This window comes from Medicago truncatula, chromosome 3, assembly GCF_003473485.1.
Source record: "Medicago truncatula cultivar Jemalong A17 chromosome 3, MtrunA17r5.0-ANR, whole genome shotgun sequence".
NCBI classification, from domain to species: domain Eukaryota; kingdom Viridiplantae; phylum Streptophyta; class Magnoliopsida; order Fabales; family Fabaceae; genus Medicago; species Medicago truncatula.
The window spans coordinates 17,580,748-17,606,358 of record NC_053044.1 but is presented as its reverse complement, the minus strand read 5'-3'; the positions used below and the strand labels follow the sequence as shown (position 1 = coordinate 17,606,358).

Below are 25,611 nucleotides of genomic sequence, written 5' to 3'. Positions count from 1 at the left end.
TGGTTTGGCGTAAAAATGATTTTTGGTTTAGGAGTTATGATGAAAATACTCCAAGGAGGTCTTAGTGAATTTTTATGAATTTCAGCACAACTTTGTCCGAATTTGAAATGAAAACTGGTATTGATTAGTACATAATTGGTCTTAAGTGTAAACACGAAATTTGTAGGTATAAATGTTAGCTTTCTAATGCCGTTGGTTTGACTTCAAAAGGATTTATAGAACTAGAGTTATAGTCAAATTACTGCACGTAGGTCAGAGTGAATAATTGAATATGATTGATGAATTAGTATATGAATGTATATGTTGTGAATACGATATTGTCCATGATTGATGAAGTGTTATATGTATATATGATGTTTTAAGATGTTGATTATTATTTGATGTTGTTATACTGTGATGTAATTGTATATGCATTACTTGAATTATATGTGAATAATTGAGACGTTGTTGACTTGCATTTGATATTATTATGTCATGCTGTTTTTGTATACTGTTGTATTGCTGTTGTTATTTAACTAAGCTGCATGAGTCGGTCTAAGTTGATTAAGATGATGAAGTTCCAAATTATTGGATTATATAAGAGGTTGTCGATTTAAGATGTTAAGAGGTCGAGTCCATGCATTAGCATTTCATTGTTGGGGGCTTGATGCCCTGGAGCCTTTGCTCAATTAAGTTGAGGGCTTGATGCCCTGGGAGCCTTTTTACGCTCAAATAAAGTTGAGGGCTTGATGCCCTGGGAGCCTATTTACGCTCAAAGATTGGTACCACATGCATGATTAGAAGATTAAGTTGCATAGTCAAGAGGTTAAGTTGTCAAGTTGTCAAGTTATCAAGTTGTCGAGTTGTTAAGTTGTTAAATCATGAAATTGTTTAAAGCTGTGATATGAACTATTAAAGAAGTGAATTATGATATATTATTATCTATGATGAATATTATGATGATTACATGATGTTGTCTATGAGTTGTTAAATATGATTGATGATGATTATGTTGTTAAATGTAATTGATGAATTATATGCTTAATATTATTGTTTGTGAAATCTCACCCCTTCTGTTTGCCCACCATGGGTAACTAACAGGTAACCAAGAATAGTTGATGTCGTGTGAGCTTTCCTTCTCGTGTGTCTTAGGTGCTCTGATACGTAACGGGATGGGAACTTTGTTATTGCTTTTCTATTCCTTACGTATTGTTTTTGAAGATTTATGACTATGTTTTTAGATTGGACTTTTATGAGACATTTATGAAGAGGCCTTCGTGCCAAAGACTGTTTTAGTTATTGAAATAAATTCCGCTGCGAAGTATTAAAGATCTTGTATTTGAATTTTAAAGGATAAATAGTTATTTATTCAGTTTATGATTTTAAGAAAAGAATGTGACATTCCGTTTATGTTGAAAAACTCTGATTATTTATGCGAAATTTTTTATGTTGGGAAAATGGGGTGTTACAATTGGTATCAGAGCAGGTCGGTCCGTCCGGCCAAGTAGTTGAGTCGTGTCAAGTCGTGTGACAATTGAAATACTGTCTTATGTTGTCTTGATTGTTGTTGTGTTTTCTGACTAATGGTTATGTTTATTATGTGATCATGTTTGATTGACTAAATTTGATGTGGTTTACTTTTTTTGTTGAAGTTTCTATTTAGCTATATATGGTTTAAGATGGTTAGGCAATAATTGAATTCATTTCTTTTGTGCTCTGAATTTCGAGGACGAAATTCTTTTAAGGGGGGGAGAGTTGTAACGCCCTCTTTGAATTATTTGTTTTATTTAATTATTTAATTGAGTCTAGAATTTATTAAGAAGAGTTTAGAATATATTTATATGATTATGTGACTTATTAAGTGGTTTATTATATTATTTAATAGAATAAGATTAGAAAATAGAAATAAGATTGAGTTGAGAGTTTGTTATGAGATTTTAGAGAGTTTTGGGGGAGAAAGAGAAATAAGATAAAATAGAAAAAAGGTTATAAATAGGAGAAACCTAATTTAGAAAAAACATAACGTACGATCAATTTTGGAGAAAAGGGAGAAAAAGCCGAGAGGGGGAAGACCTAGGAGTGCTGCGATTTTCATCTATAAGGTAAGGGTGGGACTAACATTCAATAATCTTGGGTCTATGATTCTGAAAATTGTATTTAACATGTTGTAGGTTTTAGTTTTTGAGAATTTGGGAATTAGGGTTAAAAGTGGTTAATTGATGATTTTCTAAAATAATGTTTTTGGTCAAGTTTTATATGGTTTCGAGTCTCTTTTGATGTATATAAATGTTTAGACAAATTTTGGAATCAAATTTAGGCATTGGGAAGTCAAAATTAGGATTTTTGGGTGAAAAATGGGTTCTTCCCGAGAGCTGCACAGTGACAGCATCTTCTGTTTCATGTTCTTGCGTCTTTTTCACATGTTTCCGTTTTGAACTGGGTTTTAGTGTAAAAATGAAAGTTGTAGATAATTTTGTTAGCTTTCCAATGGCTTTGGTTTGGCGTAAAAATGATTTTTGGTTTAGGAGTTATGATGAAAATACTCCAAGGAGGTCTTAGTGAATTTTTATGAATTTCAGCACAACTTTGTCCGAATTTGAAATGAAAACTGGTATTGATTAGTACATAATTGGTCTTAAGTGTAAACACGAAATTTGTAGGTATAAATGTTAGCTTTCTAATGCCGTTGGTTTGACTTCAAAAGGATTTATAGAACTAGAGTTATAGTCAAATTACTGCACGTAGGTCAGAGTGAATAATTGAATATGATTGATGAATTAGTATATGAATGTATATGTTGTGAATACGATATTGTCCATGATTGATGAAGTGTTATATGTATATATGATGTTTTAAGATGTTGATTATTATTTGATGTTGTTATACTGTGATGTAATTGTATATGCATTACTTGAATTATATGTGAATAATTGAGACGTTGTTGACTTGCATTTGATATTATTATGTCATGCTGTTTTTGTATACTGTTGTATTGCTGTTGTTATTTAACTAAGCTGCATGAGTCGGTCTAAGTTGATTAAGATGATGAAGTTCCAAATTATTGGATTATATAAGAGGTTGTCGATTTAAGATGTTAAGAGGTCGAGTCCATGCATTAGCATTTCATTGTTGGGGGCTTGATGCCCTGGAGCCTTTGCTCAATTAAGTTGAGGGCTTGATGCCCTGGGAGCCTTTTTACGCTCAAATAAAGTTGAGGGCTTGATGCCCTGGGAGCCTATTTACGCTCAAAGATTGGTACCACATGCATGATTAGAAGATTAAGTTGCATAGTCAAGAGGTTAAGTTGTCAAGTTGTCAAGTTATCAAGTTGTCGAGTTGTTAAGTTGTTAAATCATGAAATTGTTTAAAGCTGTGATATGAACTATTAAAGAAGTGAATTATGATATATTATTATCTATGATGAATATTATGATGATTACATGATGTTGTCTATGAGTTGTTAAATATGATTGATGATGATTATGTTGTTAAATGTAATTGATGAATTATATGCTTAATATTATTGTTTGTGAAATCTCACCCCTTCTGTTTGCCCACCATGGGTAACTAACAGGTAACCAAGAATAGTTGATGTCGTGTGAGCTTTCCTTCTCGTGTGTCTTAGGTGCTCTGATACGTAACGGGATGGGAACTTTGTTATTGCTTTTCTATTCCTTACGTATTGTTTTTGAAGATTTATGACTATGTTTTTAGATTGGACTTTTATGAGACATTTATGAAGAGGCCTTCGTGCCAAAGACTGTTTTAGTTATTGAAATAAATTCCGCTGCGAAGTATTAAAGATCTTGTATTTGAATTTTAAAGGATAAATAGTTATTTATTCAGTTTATGATTTTAAGAAAAGAATGTGACATTCCGTTTATGTTGAAAAACTCTGATTATTTATGCGAAATTTTTTATGTTGGGAAAATGGGGTGTTACAATTGGTATCAGAGCAGGTCGGTCCGTCCGGCCAAGTAGTTGAGTCGTGTCAAGTCGTGTGACAATTGAAATACTGTCTTATGTTGTCTTGATTGTTGTTGTGTTTTCTGACTAATGGTTATGTTTATTATGTGATCATGTTTGATTGACTAAATTTGATGTGGTTTACTTTTTTTGTTGAAGTTTCTATTTAGCTATATATGGTTTAAGATGGTTAGGCAATAATTGAATTCATTTCTTTTGTGCTCTGAATTTCGAGGACGAAATTCTTTTAAGGGGGGGAGAGTTGTAACGCCCTCTTTGAATTATTTGTTTTATTTAATTATTTAATTGAGTCTAGAATTTATTAAGAAGAGTTTAGAATATATTTATATGATTATGTGACTTATTAAGTGGTTTATTATATTATTTAATAGAATAAGATTAGAAAATAGAAATAAGATTGAGTTGAGAGTTTGTTATGAGATTTTAGAGAGTTTTGGGGGAGAAAGAGAAATAAGATAAAATAGAAAAAAGGTTATAAATAGGAGAAACCTAATTTAGAAAAAACATAACGTACGATCAATTTTGGAGAAAAGGGAGAAAAAGCCGAGAGGGGGAAGACCTAGGAGTGCTGCGATTTTCATCTATAAGGTAAGGGTGGGACTAACATTCAATAATCTTGGGTCTATGATTCTGAAAATTGTATTTAACATGTTGTAGGTTTTAGTTTTTGAGAATTTGGGAATTAGGGTTAAAAGTGGTTAATTGATGATTTTCTAAAATAATGTTGTTGGTCAAGTTTTATATGGTTTCGAGTCTCTTTTGATGTATATAAATGTTTAGACAAATTTTGGAATCAAATTTAGGCATTGGGAAGTCAAAATTAGGATTTTTGGGTGAAAAATGGGTTCTTCCCGAGAGCTGCACAGTGACAGCATCTTCTGTTTCATGTTCTTGCGTCTTTTTCACATGTTTCCGTTTTGAACTGGGTTTTAGTGTAAAAATGAAAGTTGTAGATAATTTTGTTAGCTTTCCAATGGCTTTGGTTTGGCGTAAAAATGATTTTTGGTTTAGGAGTTATGATGAAAATACTCCAAGGAGGTCTTAGTGAATTTTTATGAATTTCAGCACAACTTTGTCCGAATTTGAAATGAAAACTGGTATTGATTAGTACATAATTGGTCTTAAGTGTAAACACAAAATTTGTAGGTATAAATGTTAGCTTTCTAATGCCGTTGGTTTGACTTCAAAAGGATTTATAGAACTAGAGTTATAGTCAAATTACTGCACGTAGGTCAGAGTGAATAATTGAATATGATTGATGAATTAGTATATGAATGTATATGTTGTGAATACGATATTGTCCATGATTGATGAAGTGTTATATGTATATATGATGTTTTAAGATGTTGATTATTATTTGATGTTGTTATACTGTGATGTAATTGTATATGCATTACTTGAATTATATGTGAATAATTGAGACGTTGTTGACTTGCATTTGATATTATTATGTCATGCTGTTTTTGTATACTGTTGTATTGCTGTTGTTATTTAACTAAGCTGCATGAGTCGGTCTAAGTTGATTAAGATGATGAAGTTCCAAATTATTGGATTATATAAGAGGTTGTCGATTTAAGATGTTAAGAGGTCGAGTCCATGCATTAGCATTTCATTGTTGGGGGCTTGATGCCCTGGAGCCTTTGCTCAATTAAGTTGAGGGCTTGATGCCCTGGGAGCCTTTTTACGCTCAAATAAAGTTGAGGGCTTGATGCCCTGGGAGCCTATTTACGCTCAAAGATTGGTACCACATGCATGATTAGAAGATTAAGTTGCATAGTCAAGAGGTTAAGTTGTCAAGTTGTCAAGTTATCAAGTTGTCGAGTTGTTAAGTTGTTAAATCATGAAATTGTTTAAAGCTGTGATATGAACTATTAAAGAAGTGAATTATGATATATTATTATCTATGATGAATATTATGATGATTACATGATGTTGTCTATGAGTTGTTAAATATGATTGATGATGATTATGTTGTTAAATGTAATTGATGAATTATATGCTTAATATTATTGTTTGTGAAATCTCACCCCTTCTGTTTGCCCACCATGGGTAACTAACAGGTAACCAAGAATAGTTGATGTCGTGTGAGCTTTCCTTCTCGTGTGTCTTAGGTGCTCTGATACGTAACGGGATGGGAACTTTGTTATTGCTTTTCTATTCCTTACGTATTGTTTTTGAAGATTTATGACTATGTTTTTAGATTGGACTTTTATGAGACATTTATGAAGAGGCCTTCGTGCCAAAGACTGTTTTAGTTATTGAAATAAATTCCGCTGCGAAGTATTAAAGATCTTGTATTTGAATTTTAAAGGATAAATAGTTATTTATTCAGTTTATGATTTTAAGAAAAGAATGTGACATTCCGTTTATGTTGAAAAACTCTGATTATTTATGCGAAATTTTTTATGTTGGGAAAATGGGGTGTTACAATTGGTATCAGAGCAGGTCGGTCCGTCCGGCCAAGTAGTTGAGTCGTGTCAAGTCGTGTGACAATTGAAATACTGTCTTATGTTGTCTTGATTGTTGTTGTGTTTTCTGACTAATGGTTATGTTTATTATGTGATCATGTTTGATTGACTAAATTTGATGTGGTTTACTTTTTTTGTTGAAGTTTCTATTTAGCTATATATGGTTTAAGATGGTTAGGCAATAATTGAATTCATTTCTTTTGTGCTCTGAATTTCGAGGACGAAATTCTTTTAAGGGGGGAGAGTTGTAACGCCCTCTTTGAATTATTTGTTTTATTTAATTATTTAATTGAGTCTAGAATTTATTAAGAAGAGTTTAGAATATATTTATATGATTATGTGACTTATTAAGTGGTTTATTATATTATTTAATAGAATAAGATTAGAAAATAGAAATAAGATTGAGTTGAGAGTTTGTTATGAGATTTTAGAGAGTTTTGGGGGAGAAAGAGAAATAAGATAAAATAGAAAAAAGGTTATAAATAGGAGAAACCTAATTTAGAAAAAACATAACGTACGATCAATTTTGGAGAAAAGGGAGAAAAAGCCGAGAGGGGGAAGACCTAGGAGTGCTGCGATTTTCATCTATAAGGTAAGGGTGGGACTAACATTCAATAATCTTGGGTCTATGATTCTGAAAATTGTATTTAACATGTTGTAGGTTTTAGTTTTTGAGAATTTGGGAATTAGGGTTAAAAGTGGTTAATTGATGATTTTCTAAAATAATGTTTTTGGTCAAGTTTTATATGGTTTCGAGTCTCTTTTGATGTATATAAATGTTTAGACAAATTTTGGAATCAAATTTAGGCATTGGGAAGTCAAAATTAGGATTTTTGGGTGAAAAATGGGTTCTTCCCGAGAGCTGCACAGTGACAGCATCTTCTGTTTCATGTTCTTGCGTCTTTTTCACATGTTTCCGTTTTGAACTGGGTTTTAGTGTAAAAATGAAAGTTGTAGATAATTTTGTTAGCTTTCCAATGGCTTTGGTTTGGCGTAAAAATGATTTTTGGTTTAGGAGTTATGATGAAAATACTCCAAGGAGGTCTTAGTGAATTTTTATGAATTTCAGCACAACTTTGTCCGAATTTGAAATGAAAACTGGTATTGATTAGTACATAATTGGTCTTAAGTGTAAACACGAAATTTGTAGGTATAAATGTTAGCTTTCTAATGCCGTTGGTTTGACTTCAAAAGGATTTATAGAACTAGAGTTATAGTCAAATTACTGCACGTAGGTCAGAGTGAATAATTGAATATGATTGATGAATTAGTATATGAATGTATATGTTGTGAATACGATATTGTCCATGATTGATGAAGTGTTATATGTATATATGATGTTTTAAGATGTTGATTATTATTTGATGTTGTTATACTGTGATGTAATTGTATATGCATTACTTGAATTATATGTGAATAATTGAGACGTTGTTGACTTGCATTTGATATTATTATATGTCATGCTGTTTTTGTATACTGTTGTATTGCTGTTGTTATTTAACTAAGCTGCATGAGTCGGTCTAAGTTGATTAAGATGATGAAGTTCCAAATTATTGGATTATATAAGAGGTTGTCGATTTAAGATGTTAAGAGGTCGAGTCCATGCATTAGCATTTCATTGTTGGGGGCTTGATGCCCTGGAGCCTTTGCTCAATTAAGTTGAGGGCTTGATGCCCTGGGAGCCTTTTTACGCTCAAATAAAGTTGAGGGCTTGATGCCCTGGGAGCCTATTTACGCTCAAAGATTGGTACCACATGCATGATTAGAAGATTAAGTTGCATAGTCAAGAGGTTAAGTTGTCAAGTTGTCAAGTTATCAAGTTGTCGAGTTGTTAAGTTGTTAAATCATGAAATTGTTTAAAGCTGTGATATGAACTATTAAAGAAGTGAATTATGATATATTATTATCTATGATGAATATTATGATGATTACATGATGTTGTCTATGAGTTGTTAAATATGATTGATGATGGTTATGTTGTTAAATGTAATTGATGAATTATATGCTTAATATTATTGTTTGTGAAATCTCACCCCTTCTGTTTGCCCACCATGGGTAACTAACAGGTAACCAAGAATAGTTGATGTCGTGTGAGCTTTCCTTCTCGTGTGTCTTAGGTGCTCTGATACGTAACGGGATGGGAACTTTGTTATTGCTTTTCTATTCCTTACGTATTGTTTTTGAAGATTTATGACTATGTTTTTAGATTGGACTTTTATGAGACATTTATGAAGAGGCCTTCGTGCCAAAGACTGTTTTAGTTATTGAAATAAATTCCGCTGCGAAGTATTAAAGATCTTGTATTTGAATTTTAAAGGATAAATAGTTATTTATTCAGTTTATGATTTTAAGAAAAGAATGTGACATTCCGTTTATGTTGAAAAACTCTGATTATTTATGCGAAATTTTTATGTTGGGAAAATGGGGTGTTACAATTGGTATCAGAGCAGGTCGGTCCGTCCGGCCAAGTAGTTGAGTCGTGTCAAGTCGTGTGACAATTGAAATACTGTCTTATGTTGTCTTGATTGTTGTTGTGTTTTCTGACTAATGGTTATGTTTATTATGTGATCATGTTTGATTGACTAAATTTGATGTGGTTTACTTTTTTTGTTGAAGTTTCTATTTAGCTATATATGGTTTAAGATGGTTAGGCAATAATTGAATTCATTTCTTTTGTGCTCTGAATTTCGAGGACGAAATTCTTTTAAGGGGGGAGAGTTGTAACGCCCTCTTTGAATTATTTGTTTTATTTAATTATTTAATTGAGTCTAGAATTTATTAAGAAGAGTTTAGAATATATTTATATGATTATGTGACTTATTAAGTGGTTTATTATATTATTTAATAGAATAAGATTAGAAAATAGAAATAAGATTGAGTTGAGAGTTTGTTATGAGATTTTAGAGAGTTTTGGGGGAGAAAGAGAAATAAGATAAAATAGAAAAAAGGTTATAAATAGGAGAAACCTAATTTAGAAAAAACATAACGTACGATCAATTTTGGAGAAAAGGGAGAAAAAGCCGAGAGGGGGAAGACCTAGGAGTGCTGCGATTTTCATCTATAAGGTAAGGGTGGGACTAACATTCAATAATCTTGGGTCTATGATTCTGAAAATTGTATTTAACATGTTGTAGGTTTTAGTTTTTGAGAATTTGGGAATTAGGGTTAAAAGTGGTTAATTGATGATTTTCTAAAATAATGTTTTTGGTCAAGTTTTATATGGTTTCGAGTCTCTTTTGATGTATATAAATGTTTAGACAAATTTTGGAATCAAATTTAGGCATTGGGAAGTCAAAATTAGGATTTTTGGGTGAAAAATGGGTTCTTCCCGAGAGCTGCACAGTGACAGCATCTTCTGTTTCATGTTCTTGCGTCTTTTTCACATGTTTCCGTTTTGAACTGGGTTTTAGTGTAAAAATGAAAGTTGTAGATAATTTTGTTAGCTTTCCAATGGCTTTGGTTTGGCGTAAAAATGATTTTTGGTTTAGGAGTTATGATGAAAATACTCCAAGGAGGTCTTAGTGAATTTTTATGAATTTCAGCACAACTTTGTCCGAATTTGAAATGAAAACTGGTATTGATTAGTACATAATTGGTCTTAAGTGTAAACACGAAATTTGTAGGTATAAATGTTAGCTTTCTAATGCCGTTGGTTTGACTTCAAAAGGATTTATAGAACTAGAGTTATAGTCAAATTACTGCACGTAGGTCAGAGTGAATAATTGAATATGATTGATGAATTAGTATATGAATGTATATGTTGTGAATACGATATTGTCCATGATTGATGAAGTGTTATATGTATATATGATGTTTTAAGATGTTGATTATTATTTGATGTTGTTATACTGTGATGTAATTGTATATGCATTACTTGAATTATATGTGAATAATTGAGACGTTGTTGACTTGCATTTGATATTATTATATGTCATGCTGTTTTTGTATACTGTTGTATTGCTGTTGTTATTTAACTAAGCTGCATGAGTCGGTCTAAGTTGATTAAGATGATGAAGTTCCAAATTATTGGATTATATAAGAGGTTGTCGATTTAAGATGTTAAGAGGTCGAGTCCATGCATTAGCATTTCATTGTTGGGGGCTTGATGCCCTGGAGCCTTTGCTCAATTAAGTTGAGGGCTTGATGCCCTGGGAGCCTTTTTACGCTCAAATAAAGTTGAGGGCTTGATGCCCTGGGAGCCTATTTACGCTCAAAGATTGGTACCACATGCATGATTAGAAGATTAAGTTGCATAGTCAAGAGGTTAAGTTGTCAAGTTGTCAAGTTATCAAGTTGTCGAGTTGTTAAGTTGTTAAATCATGAAATTGTTTAAAGCTGTGATATGAACTATTAAAGAAGTGAATTATGATATATTATTATCTATGATGAATATTATGATGATTACATGATGTTGTCTATGAGTTGTTAAATATGATTGATGATGGTTATGTTGTTAAATGTAATTGATGAATTATATGCTTAATATTATTGTTTGTGAAATCTCACCCCTTCTGTTTGCCCACCATGGGTAACTAACAGGTAACCAAGAATAGTTGATGTCGTGTGAGCTTTCCTTCTCGTGTGTCTTAGGTGCTCTGATACGTAACGGGATGGGAACTTTGTTATTGCTTTTCTATTCCTTACGTATTGTTTTTGAAGATTTATGACTATGTTTTTAGATTGGACTTTTATGAGACATTTATGAAGAGGCCTTCGTGCCAAAGACTGTTTTAGTTATTGAAATAAATTCCGCTGCGAAGTATTAAAGATCTTGTATTTGAATTTTAAAGGATAAATAGTTATTTATTCAGTTTATGATTTTAAGAAAAGAATGTGACATTCCGTTTATGTTGAAAAACTCTGATTATTTATGCGAAATTTTTTATGTTGGGAAAATGGGGTGTTACAATTGGTATCAGAGCAGGTCGGTCCGTCCGGCCAAGTAGTTGAGTCGTGTCAAGTCGTGTGACAATTGAAATACTGTCTTATGTTGTCTTGATTGTTGTTGTGTTTTCTGACTAATGGTTATGTTTATTATGTGATCATGTTTGATTGACTAAATTTGATGTGGTTTACTTTTTTTGTTGAAGTTTCTATTTAGCTATATATGGTTTAAGATGGTTAGGCAATAATTGAATTCATTTCTTTTGTGCTCTGAATTTCGAGGACGAAATTCTTTTAAGGGGGGAGAGTTGTAACGCCCTCTTTGAATTATTTGTTTTATTTAATTATTTAATTGAGTCTAGAATTTATTAAGAAGAGTTTAGAATATATTTATATGATTATGTGACTTATTAAGTGGTTTATTATATTATTTAATAGAATAAGATTAGAAAATAGAAATAAGATTGAGTTGAGAGTTTGTTATGAGATTTTAGAGAGTTTTGGGGGAGAAAGAGAAATAAGATAAAATAGAAAAAAGGTTATAAATAGGAGAAACCTAATTTAGAAAAAACATAACGTACGATCAATTTTGGAGAAAAGGGAGAAAAAGCCGAGAGGGGGAAGACCTAGGAGTGCTGCGATTTTCATCTATAAGGTAAGGGTGGGACTAACATTCAATAATCTTGGGTCTATGATTCTGAAAATTGTATTTAACATGTTGTAGGTTTTAGTTTTTGAGAATTTGGGAATTAGGGTTAAAAGTGGTTAATTGATGATTTTCTAAAATAATGTTTTTGGTCAAGTTTTATATGGTTTCGAGTCTCTTTTGATGTATATAAATGTTTAGACAAATTTTGGAATCAAATTTAGGCATTGGGAAGTCAAAATTAGGATTTTTGGGTGAAAAATGGGTTCTTCCCGAGAGCTGCACAGTGACAGCATCTTCTGTTTCATGTTCTTGCGTCTTTTTCACATGTTTCCGTTTTGAACTGGGTTTTAGTGTAAAAATGAAAGTTGTAGATAATTTTGTTAGCTTTCCAATGGCTTTGGTTTGGCGTAAAAATGATTTTTGGTTTAGGAGTTATGATGAAAATACTCCAAGGAGGTCTTAGTGAATTTTTATGAATTTCAGCACAACTTTGTCCGAATTTGAAATGAAAACTGGTATTGATTAGTACATAATTGGTCTTAAGTGTAAACACGAAATTTGTAGGTATAAATGTTAGCTTTCTAATGCCGTTGGTTTGACTTCAAAAGGATTTATAGAACTAGAGTTATAGTCAAATTACTGCACGTAGGTCAGAGTGAATAATTGAATATGATTGATGAATTAGTATATGAATGTATATGTTGTGAATACGATATTGTCCATGATTGATGAAGTGTTATATGTATATATGATGTTTTAAGATGTTGATTATTATTTGATGTTGTTATACTGTGATGTAATTGTATATGCATTACTTGAATTATATGTGAATAATTGAGACGTTGTTGACTTGCATTTGATATTATTATATGTCATGCTGTTTTTGTATACTGTTGTATTGCTGTTGTTATTTAACTAAGCTGCATGAGTCGGTCTAAGTTGATTAAGATGATGAAGTTCCAAATTATTGGATTATATAAGAGGTTGTCGATTTAAGATGTTAAGAGGTCGAGTCCATGCATTAGCATTTCATTGTTGGGGGCTTGATGCCCTGGAGCCTTTGCTCAATTAAGTTGAGGGCTTGATGCCCTGGGAGCCTTTTTACGCTCAAATAAAGTTGAGGGCTTGATGCCCTGGGAGCCTATTTACGCTCAAAGATTGGTACCACATGCATGATTAGAAGATTAAGTTGCATAGTCAAGAGGTTAAGTTGTCAAGTTGTCAAGTTATCAAGTTGTCGAGTTGTTAAGTTGTTAAATCATGAAATTGTTTAAAGCTGTGATATGAACTATTAAAGAAGTGAATTATGATATATTATTATCTATGATGAATATTATGATGATTACATGATGTTGTCTATGAGTTGTTAAATATGATTGATGATGGTTATGTTGTTAAATGTAATTGATGAATTATATGCTTAATATTATTGTTTGTGAAATCTCACCCCTTCTGTTTGCCCACCATGGGTAACTAACAGGTAACCAAGAATAGTTGATGTCGTGTGAGCTTTCCTTCTCGTGTGTCTTAGGTGCTCTGATACGTAACGGGATGGGAACTTTGTTATTGCTTTTCTATTCCTTACGTATTGTTTTTGAAGATTTATGACTATGTTTTTAGATTGGACTTTTATGAGACATTTATGAAGAGGCCTTCGTGCCAAAGACTGTTTTAGTTATTGAAATAAATTCCGCTGCGAAGTATTAAAGATCTTGTATTTGAATTTTAAAGGATAAATAGTTATTTATTCAGTTTATGATTTTAAGAAAAGAATGTGACATTCCGTTTATGTTGAAAAACTCTGATTATTTATGCGAAATTTTTTATGTTGGGAAAATGGGGTGTTACAGAAGGTGGCTTGAATTGTTGAAAGATTATGACTTTGGTTTGAATTATCATCCAGGTAAAGCTACTGTTGTTGCAGATGTCTTGAGTAGGAAGACGTTGCATATGTCCGCTATGATGGTTAAAGTGTTCGAGTTGCTTGAACAGTTTAGAGATTTGAGCTTAGTTTGTGAGTGCTCATATCAGAGTGTAAAACTGGGAATGCTGAAGATTGATAGTGAATTTCTGCAAAGTATCAAGGAAGCACAGAAAGTTGATGTCAAGTTTGTAGACTTGTTGGTTGCTAGTAATCAGACTGAAGATGGTGACTTTAAGGTCGATGACCATGGTGTGTTGAGATTTCGAGGTCGGATTTGTATTCCTGACGATGAAGAGATGAAGAAAATGATTCTTGAAGAGAGTCATAGAAGTAGCTTGAGTATTCACCCGGGAGCTACGAAGATGTATCACGATCTAAAGAAGATATTCTGGTGGTCTGGATTGAAACGCGATGTGGCGCAGTTTGTGTATTCCTGTTAGGTTTGTCAGAAGTCGAAGATTGAACATAAGAAACCTGCTGGTATGATGGTATCTTTAGATGTGCCAGAGTGGAAATGGGATAGTATATGCATGGATTTTGTGACGAGTTTGCCGAATACTCCTAGAGGGAATGACGCGATTTGGGTGATTGTTGATAGATTGACGACGTCGGCTCATTTTCTACCGATTAATATCAGTTTTCCTGTTGCTCAGTTGGCAGAGATTTATATTAAGGAGATTGTGAAGTTGCATGGTGTTCCTTCGAGCATTATATCAGAAAGAGATCCAAGATTTACTTCTAGATTTTGGAAGAGTTTGCAAGAGGCTCTGGGTTCTAAGTTGAGATTGAGTTCGGCGTATCATCCGCAGACAGATGGTCAGTCGGAGAGGACGATTCAGTCGCTAGAGGATTTGTTGAGAGTTTGTGTACTTGAGCAAAGGGGAACTTGGGATAGTCATCTTCCGTTGATAGAGTTCACGTACAATAACAGTTACCATTCTAGTATTGGAATGGCACCTTTTGAGGCTTTATATGGTCGGAGATGCAGAACTCCGTTGTGTTGGTTTGAGTTAGGAGAAAGAGTGGTCTTAGGACCAGATATTGTTCAGCAGACTACTGAGAAAATTAAGATGATTCAAGAGAAGATGAAAGCGTCGCAGAGTCGACAAAAGAATTATCATGATAAGCGTAGGAAAGATCTTGAGTTCCAAGAAGGAGACCACGTGTTTTTGAGAGTCACTCCTGTGGCTGGAGTTGGACGTGCTTTGAAGTCAAAGAAGTTGACTGTGAGATTCATTGGTCCGTATCAGATATCAGAAAGAGTTGGAACGGTGGCGTATCGAGTGGGATTACCACCGCATCTTTTGAATTTGCATGATGTCTTTCATGTGTCGCAACTTCGGAAGTATGTTCCGGATCCATCTCATGTGATCCAGAGTGATGATGTGCAAGTCAGAGACAACCTTACGGTAGAGACTTTACCGGTGAGGATTGATGATCGAAAAGTGAAGACATTGAGAGGCAAGGAGATACCTCTTGTGAGAGTCGTTTGGGACAGAGCGAATGGTGAAAGCTTGACGTGGGAGCTTGAGAGTAAGATGGTGGAGTCTTATCCAGAGTTGTTTGCATGAGGTAAATTTTCGAGGACGAAAATCTTATAAGTTGGGGAGAGTTGTAACGCCCACTTTTAATTAATTAATTATTTAATTGAGTCTAGACGAGTTATATTATATTTATATAATATATGTGTGATTTATGATGATTTAGATGATTTACGATGATTTTAGATGATTTATGTGATGTGACGATTTTTATGAGGAGATGAGAATTATTTTGTTGTTTAATAAAATAAGATTTGAAAATAAAATAAAATATTTAGCTAGGGGCTGTTTTGAGATTTTAGAGAGTTTTGGGGGAGAAAGTGAAATAAGATAAGATGGCTGGAGGAGGTATAAATAGAGAGACCTAGGTTTTAGAAACATTTTGTACATTCGATCAAAACTTTGGAAAAGGGAGAAAAAGCCAAAGAAGGGAAGAAGACAAGAGGAAGGCTGCGATTTTCATCAATTAAGGTAAGGGTGAGACTAACGATTCAGTTTTATTAATCCATGTAATTCTGATAATCAAATTAACAAGTTAGGATTGAATTAAGAAGTTTATGAAATTAGGGTTAATAGATGAAATTGATGATCCAATGATGATAAGTTGTTAGATTAATGTATAAACCGTCCTTAGACCCTAGATAATGATTAAGATGAATTCAGAGATCGAAATTAGGCTTGAAACCATGAGAGTAGATGAATTTTCGTAAAAACTTCACTTCTGCCCGAGCCTATATTCATCGCTCGCCCTCGCGAACGATGATCCTCGCCTCGCGAGTGATGAAGTTCATCGCTCGCCACGCGAGCCAATTTCCGTCGCCTCGCGAGTTGCACGTCGCAGCTCGCCACAGCGAACAACTGAACTCGCCATAGCGAGCATGACCAGAGAGCATGTAAGATTTTGTAGTTTTGACTTTTGAGTTGAACCTTAGATGTTTTTGAGTGCCTGAAGATATTTATTAAAGATTAAATGATAACTTAGAACAAGATTGAACCTGGTTTAACCTAGAACAACCTTTGTTGGGGATCTGGCTTGTACTCGCCATGGCGAGCAGATGCTCTCGCCTCGTGAGCACTTCCAGAACTGAGTGCAAGTGAGGATATTGCGATCTTTGTCGCATAATTTGATTAGAGATGGACCCTTGGGTAGTAATGAGACCTATATAAGAAGTTAACTGCAACCTGTGATCCTGTTATGAGATGTTAGTGTTGAATATGATGTGATATAATGTTTAATTGCATTAATTGAATTATGAATGAATGATTGAGATGATGCTTGTTTTATTTGATATCCTTATATGATGTCATACTGTTGTTGTAATCTGCCTATGCTGCTATTGTTATTTAACCAAGTTGCATGAGTTGGTAAAAGATGATCAAGATGATGTTGAACCTCCAAATTATTGGATAAATAAGAGATGATGATTATGATGTTTAAGAGATCGAGTCCATGCATTAGCATACATTTGTTGGGGGCTCATGCCCTGGAGCTTTGCACTCAACACGATGGAGCTTTAGCTCAAATAGCGATGGGGGCTTATGCCCTGGAAGTATATTAATACTCAAATAGTGATGGGGGCTCATGCCCTGAAATGGTACCACATGCATAAAAGAGGTCTAAGTTGCATAGTCGCATAGTCGAGTCAATGATGAAAGATGTTAAGATGATATGAGATTTATGATGTTTTAATGAAGTGATTACATGATATATTATTATCCATGATGCTATGATGTTTAAGATGCTTATGTTGAAGATTTATGTTGTTAATTACGATTGTTGAATTATATTGATTAATATTATTGTTTTGTGAAATCTCACCCCTTCTGCTTGGAAATGTTGCTCTTCGTATGAGTAACTTGTAGGTGATCGAGCTTAGAGTGTTGTGTTGCTGTCGTGAGTGACTTATTCCTCACTGAGTCGATTAGGTTGCTCTAATACGTAACGGGATGGGGTTTATGATTGCATGCTTCATTTCCTTTACGTATTGACTATGATATTTATGATTTAAGTTGTTTAAACTGAATTTATTGAGATGTTACGATGAGGCCTGCATGCCAAACTTATTTATGATTGATGAACCAATTCCGCTGCGATGATTGAAGTATTTTTGTTGAAAGTTAAATTGTTATTTAACTATTTATGATTATGTGAAATGTGATATCCCGTTTGTGATGTTTACTCTGATATTTGTTAAGAAATTTTTATGTTGGGAAAACAGTGTGTTACACCCTACCACCTTCCATCCACCCCAACCTCCACATCTCCTCCATCGAGCACTCCTTACTAACCGCCAAATCAAAAAGATGAGGAAATTTTAATTTCAAAGGCATTTCCCCCACCCAACAGTCAAACCAAAACAACGTATTACGACCATTGCCAACTACCCTACGAAGATTCTCCTCAAACCAACTCCCTACACCCTCCCCCACCCCATCACGGACTCAACAAATCGCCCTCCACCACTGAGAACCACGCCTATCCCTATCCTTTATGCGCTCTCTCGACTCACCATAACGAGCTTTCAACACACTATACCACAACCCCTCCCTCTCACTCACCAACCTCCAACACCACTTCCCCAACAAAGATAAATTAAAAGCTCCTCCTACCTTTCTAACCCCCAACCCTCCTTCCTCCTTTAGTAAACAAATCCAATCCCATTTTATCCAAGAGATTTTCCTAGAATCCTCACAACCCCCCCAAAAAAAATTAAAAATAGATTCGATAGAGGAAATTATACCTGCAGGGACTCTGAAAAAGGAAAGAAAGTAAACCGGAAGAGAGGACATGACAGACTTCAGCAATACCAAACGGCCACCATATGACAAAAGTTTGTTACTCCAATATGTAAAATGTGCTACTATACGATCAATAACAGGTTTCCAAAAACTAATCTTCCTCGAGTCCCCACCAATGGGCAGGCCCAAATAAATAAAAGGAATAGCACCCCTTGGACAGTTCATCACCAAAGCGGCCTCAGATAACCAAGAGTCAGAAACATTTACACATGTCAGCATACTTTTGTGAAAATTGAATTTCAATCCCGACGCCTCCTCAAACAGAAGCAATACTGCCGTCATAGAACGAACATTCGGCCATGATTTTTCACCTATTATAAGAGTATCATCCGTGAACTGAAGATGAGTTACCCTGACATCATTTGCACCTCCCACACCATAGCCAGTAAAAAGTTGCGCCCCCACCACAGCTTTCATCAACACATTCAACCCTTCAGCAGCCAATAAAAACAAGAATGGCGACAAAGGTTCCCCTTGACGAAGACCCCTCTCAATATAAAACTCTTATGTCGGTCATCCATTAAAAAGAACTGATGCCTTTGCTGTCCCAACGCATTCTTTTATCCACTTCTGCCAAATAGTAGGAAAATTCATTTTCACCATCACCGCATCAAGATATTTCAAATCTACGGAGTCGTATGCCTTTTCAAAATCAACTTTGAATAAAAGAAGTTCCTTATTCATGCGCTTTGCTTCATCCACCACCTCATTTGCTATCAAAATTCCATCTAATATTTGTTTCCCTCTAACAAACGCTGACTGAGTGTCGGAAACCACACTGGAAATAACACAACGCAATCTATTAGCCAGAACCTTCGCTAACACCTTGTACATGCACCCTGTAACACTCCTATTTCTATTAAAGCAATTAAACATGCGAATACTACATTTATTCAAGAAATAGATGCTACGTCATCATACAAAATTCAAAACCAATATGCAAGCATATAAACTTCAACAGTCGCAGCGGAATATAAACCAGAGTTATCCAAGTATACATATCAGGAATCAATACTACATCAACATAGATGAATCTCAAAATCCCAACATACGGCTAAATCTCCAATCATTAACAATAAACCAAATAAATAATTTAGACTATGACAAACACCTAGATCAGAGCCTCCTAGACTCTACAACACCGATACCGGAGAAAGCTCCCGGTATCCACCAAGCACAAAAGACTCACCAGAGCAACTAATCCTGCACAACGTCTACCCATCCATATAGACAGGTAGGCAGTCAAAACCACTGGGGGTAAGTATTATGTCATCATAATCCACATAACAGTTAACATGAATAATTCAATATAAACATCATGTACTTGATCAATAATAATATTCGCATATAAATACTTATATCATAATCCCAATTTCTCACATCAGTTAATCACCAATCACATGTATCATGAACAATCACCAAATCACAGTTATTCATACACAATCACCAAATCATAGTTATTCATACACAATCACCAATCACAATTCAAAACAAGACTCATGTCATGATGTGCACCTAGTCCGACACATATATGCATGTGGTACCATATCACCTCAAGGTCGTCACCTTCGATGCAACAAAAACATTGTATGTAAGATTTCACACCCGTCTTACATAATCTCCCAAGTAAAAGAGTTGGCTTAAATATGTATTTCATCCTTGCAATTAGGGGTCATTTAAAAATTGGTCCCTGTAATCACTAATCCTGGCAATTTACCCTTGCATTGTTTAATCATTTAAAATTTCGTCCCTCTCCCCACTTAATCACTGCCACGTCACTAATTTGATGACGTTGCAATAACTGCCATACATGAAATTCCAATTTTACCCCTAGGTTTCCAATTCTTTCTTCAATATTTTGTCCTCTTCTTAAGGGCAAAATTGGAATTTCATGTGTGGTAGTGATTGCCACGTCATCGTATTAGTAACGTGGCAGTGATTAAGTTGGTTAAAGGACGAAATTTTAAATGATTAATGATTGCAAGGCTAGTTTGCAAGGATTAGCGAATACAGGGACCAATTTTTAAACGACATCTAATTGCAAGGATGAAATACATATTTAAGCCAAAAGAGTTCAACCCTTTTACAACTACAAACTCAACATGACTATGATGCATGGACATGTAACAGGACTCGATAGTGCGACAACAATTCACAATTTTAACCACAATATATAGGACAACTCCCAATTATATTGATCATCTCCACAACATTTGCATTATCAAGAAAACATGTCCATACACAATCAAATCATAGGATTCATCATCACACATCATCATGATAATCAATAATCAACAATGTCATTCAACATCAACTATCTCCTGATAAATATCATATTCAACATCCACGGTTCATCATACACCTTCATTTAGACAATTAAGGCTAGTCACAAGGATTCTAGACAATTGGCTAAAAGCATCATATTTGGTAAAAATTCGTATCAAGTAGCACCGGCTAACATTAATAATACCCAAGGTAAATAACTTGTTCAAGTTTGTAGTTCACAAGATAGTATTAATCAATTATGAACTCATAAGTTTAAGCCGCTTATAAACTATTAAACGTTAGTTCAAAGTTTAGCTTAAGTCCGTATGAGAAATCCAAGTTCTACATTTTCCAACTTCCCACCCGAAATCCAAATTTGACATGATTAAGACAACCAGCTAACATTACAAGCTTTGTCTACGTCTATAGGAACTGTAGACCCAACTTGCAACCTTAGTTAGTTCACAAAAGTTCGTTTCAACAAAATTCAACATTACCCAAAATTCCAAGTTTCAAACTCAAATGAAAAATCCCAATTTGAATGAGCAAGACTTGTTCCAGTTGAATTAGGAGTCCAAATAGATGTTAAATAAGTTGGAGAAATAATTTTTCAAAGCTTGGATTGGCCCCCTAAGACCTGGTACCAAAAATCAAAAGTGCTGGAAAAAGGGCAGTTCGCTTAAGCGACCACCTGGTTCGCTTAAGCGAACGAGTTCCAGTGAGCTCAGTTTTGCTCGCTTACCTGGTCGCTTATGGCTTGCTTAAGCAACCAGTTTTATGAACGTTCGCTTACGTGTTCGCTTGGCGCTCGCTTAAGCGACCATTCATAAATTTGCAGAAAAATGTTACGGGTTCCACCCCTTTTTCACCCAAAACCCCCAATTTTGATCCCATGATGCTCAAACGTGTTTCCAGAAAATGTTTATAGGTCAATATGACTAAAAAGACTCACAAAGATTCAACAAACATGAGAATAATAGGCATGAGAACCAATTCACCAATTTTTACCAAATCACCAACAACATCTCATTTCTCCACAACAATTCATAATCATGCATACCCATCAACAACATCATATATCAGCAACAACATCAATTGATCATGAAACTTATCACAATTCAACAACAACAAAGCATAATTCAACCAATTAAGCATATTTTCAACATATTCCATTTTCTCATACTTTGAACATGAATTCAACTAACAACAATTCAATTATCCATAACTTCATACATCCAAACATGACATCATAATTAGAGCACGAATTTCATCATTTATAAACTATTAATTAATTCACCCAATTAAGCACTTTTCATACAATAACTGAAAATTACAATAAATGATTATGATGAATTCTAACCCCCTTACCTTAGTTAGATTAATCTCCCTAGCTTAGGCTTCAATTTTGCTCCTAGCTCTCTCCCAATCCTTGATTCTTCAAGTTCTCTCTTCTCTTTAACCCTTTTCTCCTCTTGCTCCCACTTTCTCTCTCTAACTCTCTCAAAAATATCTTATGAATGAAAGTGTGTGGAAATTTCTCATAAGACTAGACTTTTATAGTATGTCCCATAAACGGGCCTAACCCTCAACTTAATGGACGTAACCCATTTCTATTCAAATCAAAAATGTTTCTACACACACAACGGTAATTCACTAATAACGGTCAATTAACGGTAAAATATCACCAACGGTCACTAAACGGTAAAATACTAATTATTACTCTAGTAACTCGGTAAGACTAATGCCTCTCACCAAATACTAAAAATAATTCTCACCTAACTTTTAATTTACCCGTTCTTACAAAATGACCAAAATACCCCTAAATCCAAAATGACTAAATTACCCTTCTAACACAAAAATCCTTGAAAATGCGCCCAATGATGAATAATCACATACAAGCACACATAAACACATAATAAAACAATTAAAAGATAAATCTAGCAAAAAATCGGGCTGTTACACACCCTACCAGCGAGATAGGCCGAAAATCGTTCAACCGTTGCGGGCTAGACACCTATGGGATCAAAGATATAAAAGTAGAATTAATTCCTTTTGATAGCTTCCCATTTCGATGAAACTCCACCAAAAATGTCATGAAATCACCCTTCAACATGTCCCAAAATTGTTTAATGAATCTGAAGTTTACACCATCCGGTCCGGGACTTTTGTAACTGTCATAGTCCCAAACCACTTTCTTCACTTCGTCCAAGGTAAACAACTTTGTTAAACTACCCGCTTCAATATATGAAAGTTGTCGAAAATGCGGGCCATCAACACTTGGCCGAGATGTCCCACTAGATTTGTAATGTGAAGAGAAATGATTGAACACCGTTGCTCTAATATTATGCACACCTTCAATATTAACACCATTTACAGACACGACACTGATAGCATTACGACACCACCGGTGTGACATATAACCATGTTTTTTTTTGAATTTGCATGTCCTTCTTGTAACCAATGCATTCTTGATTTCTGCCAATTAATATTGTTTGGAATCCGAGCTAAAGAATGTAAATTAACTGATAAAGCATGTAACTCTTCAATTTCAACATCAAGAAGAGGCACTTTTTCCGCCTTTGAATCTAATAGAGCCATACGATTTTTAACTTCAAGAATCTTACCATCCAAATTCTTCGAATGCTGCATATGCCAACCCTTTAGATCTGTCTTCAACACTTTCAATTTTTGTTGCAACACAAAGCCACCCCATCCATAAAAATCAAACGAAGATTATTTATCACGAACAAAATCTTCATAACCTGGGAAATCAGCCCAACACTTAAGCATTCTGAGAGAACGCGGTCCCCAATTTGCATCATCAACATCTAACATGTGAGGAACATGATCAGAAAGTCCCCGTTGGAAAGCAACCTGAATGCAATTTGGCCAAACATCACACCACCTTTCAGACAGTAAAAATCGATCCAACCTGCTCATTGAAATACCAACACCATGGTACCAAGTAAACAATAAAAGCACCACAAATAGGTAAATCAATCAAAGCACCATCAACAATAAAATTATTAAACATGTCAGCATTTGCCTGTCTAAAATAATCCCCTTTCCTTTACATTCTTCTTCATGTCTGACAGCATTGAAATCCCCACACAAACATAAACAATTATCACCAATATTATTAATAATATAATTCAACTGTTCCCACAACTCCCTTTTAGCCACTGCATCACACGGAGCATAGACATTGCAAATTGCAAACTCTTCAGCTGAAGCAATATCTTTTAGTTACTAAACGACAAACTTCCACTCTCTTCTCCCCCCCGCCATGACCCCTCACATTATAAGACAAAATTTTCATTGAAACCACTCTCCACCCTAACCGCCTCCAACTCCCTCATCAACACCCCTCGCCATCATCCCCACCACAACCAACACCTCCGCTCCCTAACTCGCTAACACCTGCTGCCCGCCACTCCTTTCTCCCATCTTTAGTTAACAAATTGAAGCTATTGAGAGTTTCACAATTATAATTCACCCCAATAACCTTTCCAATATCTCTAACATCTTCCGACACCACCTTTGGGTTACCATGAAACACTACCCAGTTCTCCCAATCCTTATTAACTGAAGAATATGAATTTTTAAGGGAATCAGAAGTATTCGCTGCTGCCTTTGAATTTTGCTCAGACATCCTACCCTTACCTTTCCTTCTTTTTTTATTTAAAATTTTCAAAATATCCTTTCTATGGACATCCGACATTCTCGCTATTCTTTTCATAAAACCAACAGAAATTATTACTTGACCCTGTTGCTTCTTCTTAGTTAAAACTTTCGAAGGCAACGCATTATTTTTCTCCAAACGTGCATCAGATTCAGCAATAAACTCAACAGAACGAGTAGATGTAAAAATATTACCACCTTCCTTGATAGGAACTTTGGACAACCAATCAAGGCTCCAAGGTCCCGTGTCTGTAACAATATTCGTACCTGTAATTTGTGGAGGAGAAGATTCATGAACCGGTGAAAGAGTTGGTGAAATAACTGCTACATCAGTTGTTGCTTGCGGTTTTGAGTTACAATCATGCATAAAATTTTGCTTTGTCTGTGACAACTCGTTAACATTATTAGCTTGCTGAGTCTGACATGAATTTTGTGGAGGAGAAGATTCACGAACCGGTGAAAGAATTGGTGAAAGAACTGCTACATCAACTGTTGCTTGCGGGTTTGAGGTACAATTCAGATTTTGCTTTGTCTGTGACAACTCGTTAACATCTCACTCGCCTCGAGTTCGCCTCGAACTCGCCATGGCGAGCAACCTGTTTTGTGAGTTCGCCATAGCGAGCAGATGTGCTCGCGAGGCGAGTTACCCAGTTTTGTATGCTGATTGTGCTTGTTTGAATGGTGATGATTGATGTTGTTGTTTGAGCATAATTGTGATTGGTTGTGCATCTTTCTGGATTGCTGGATTACTGTTTGTTGATGTTGTTGATGGCTGTTATGTATGTTACATTATTAAATCATACATGTTGAATGGATTTCGGAGTCATATGAGAATGTATGCATGGTCAAGTTGTATGTAGATATACACAAGTAGGTCCATAGCATATGCATAAACAGCGGGAGGACTCATGTCCTAGAGCACTAGTTGTTCACAGCGGTGAGGGCTTCGGTCCTGATGAATGCTTTAACCATTCAAAAGCGGTGAGGGCTTCGGTCCTGTTTGGTACCACATGCATAATTGCATTTATTGAGGGGTCTTAGTGGTGTCGTCATGTCATGCATGAGTCTTTGTTGTTGGTGGTAATTGTTATAATGATGATGATGATGTTGTTGTTGATGTATGTATAATTATACACCTATTATGATGAAATGATTTGAAGATAAGTTGTTGTTTTGTGAAATATATATTTATATTTACAAGTTAATGTATTGATGTTTAATAGGGTGTTAGATTCAATTGAGGATTTTAATATCTATATTTTATTGTTGTGAATCTCACCCCTTCTGCTTGAAAATGTTGCCCTTCCTATGGGTAACTTGCAGGTGATCTTGAGTAGTCGGTGGTGGCTCAAGTGTCGTGTCTAGGGCTCTGATACGTGGGATGAGATTTCTTATTGTTTTCTTTCCTATGTATCAATTTTTGGAACTTGATGA

The 25,611-nt window shown here is 34.8% G+C and overlaps 1 protein-coding gene across 1 annotated transcript; it reads right to left on the bottom strand.

Annotated features, from left to right (window-relative positions):
- Window positions 1-17,874: 17,874 nt before the first annotated feature.
- Window positions 17,875-23,209, bottom strand: LOC120579532 (uncharacterized). The gene is made up of 4 exons (XM_039831950.1): window positions 23,121-23,209; window positions 18,800-19,081; window positions 18,241-18,718; window positions 17,875-18,069 (listed from the first exon to the last, which is right to left on the bottom strand). Exons 1-4 carry the CDS (start codon window positions 23,207-23,209, stop codon window positions 17,875-17,877), a joined length of 1,044 nt encoding a protein of 347 aa, XP_039687884.1.
- Between the last annotated feature and the right edge of the window lie 2,402 nt (window positions 23,210-25,611).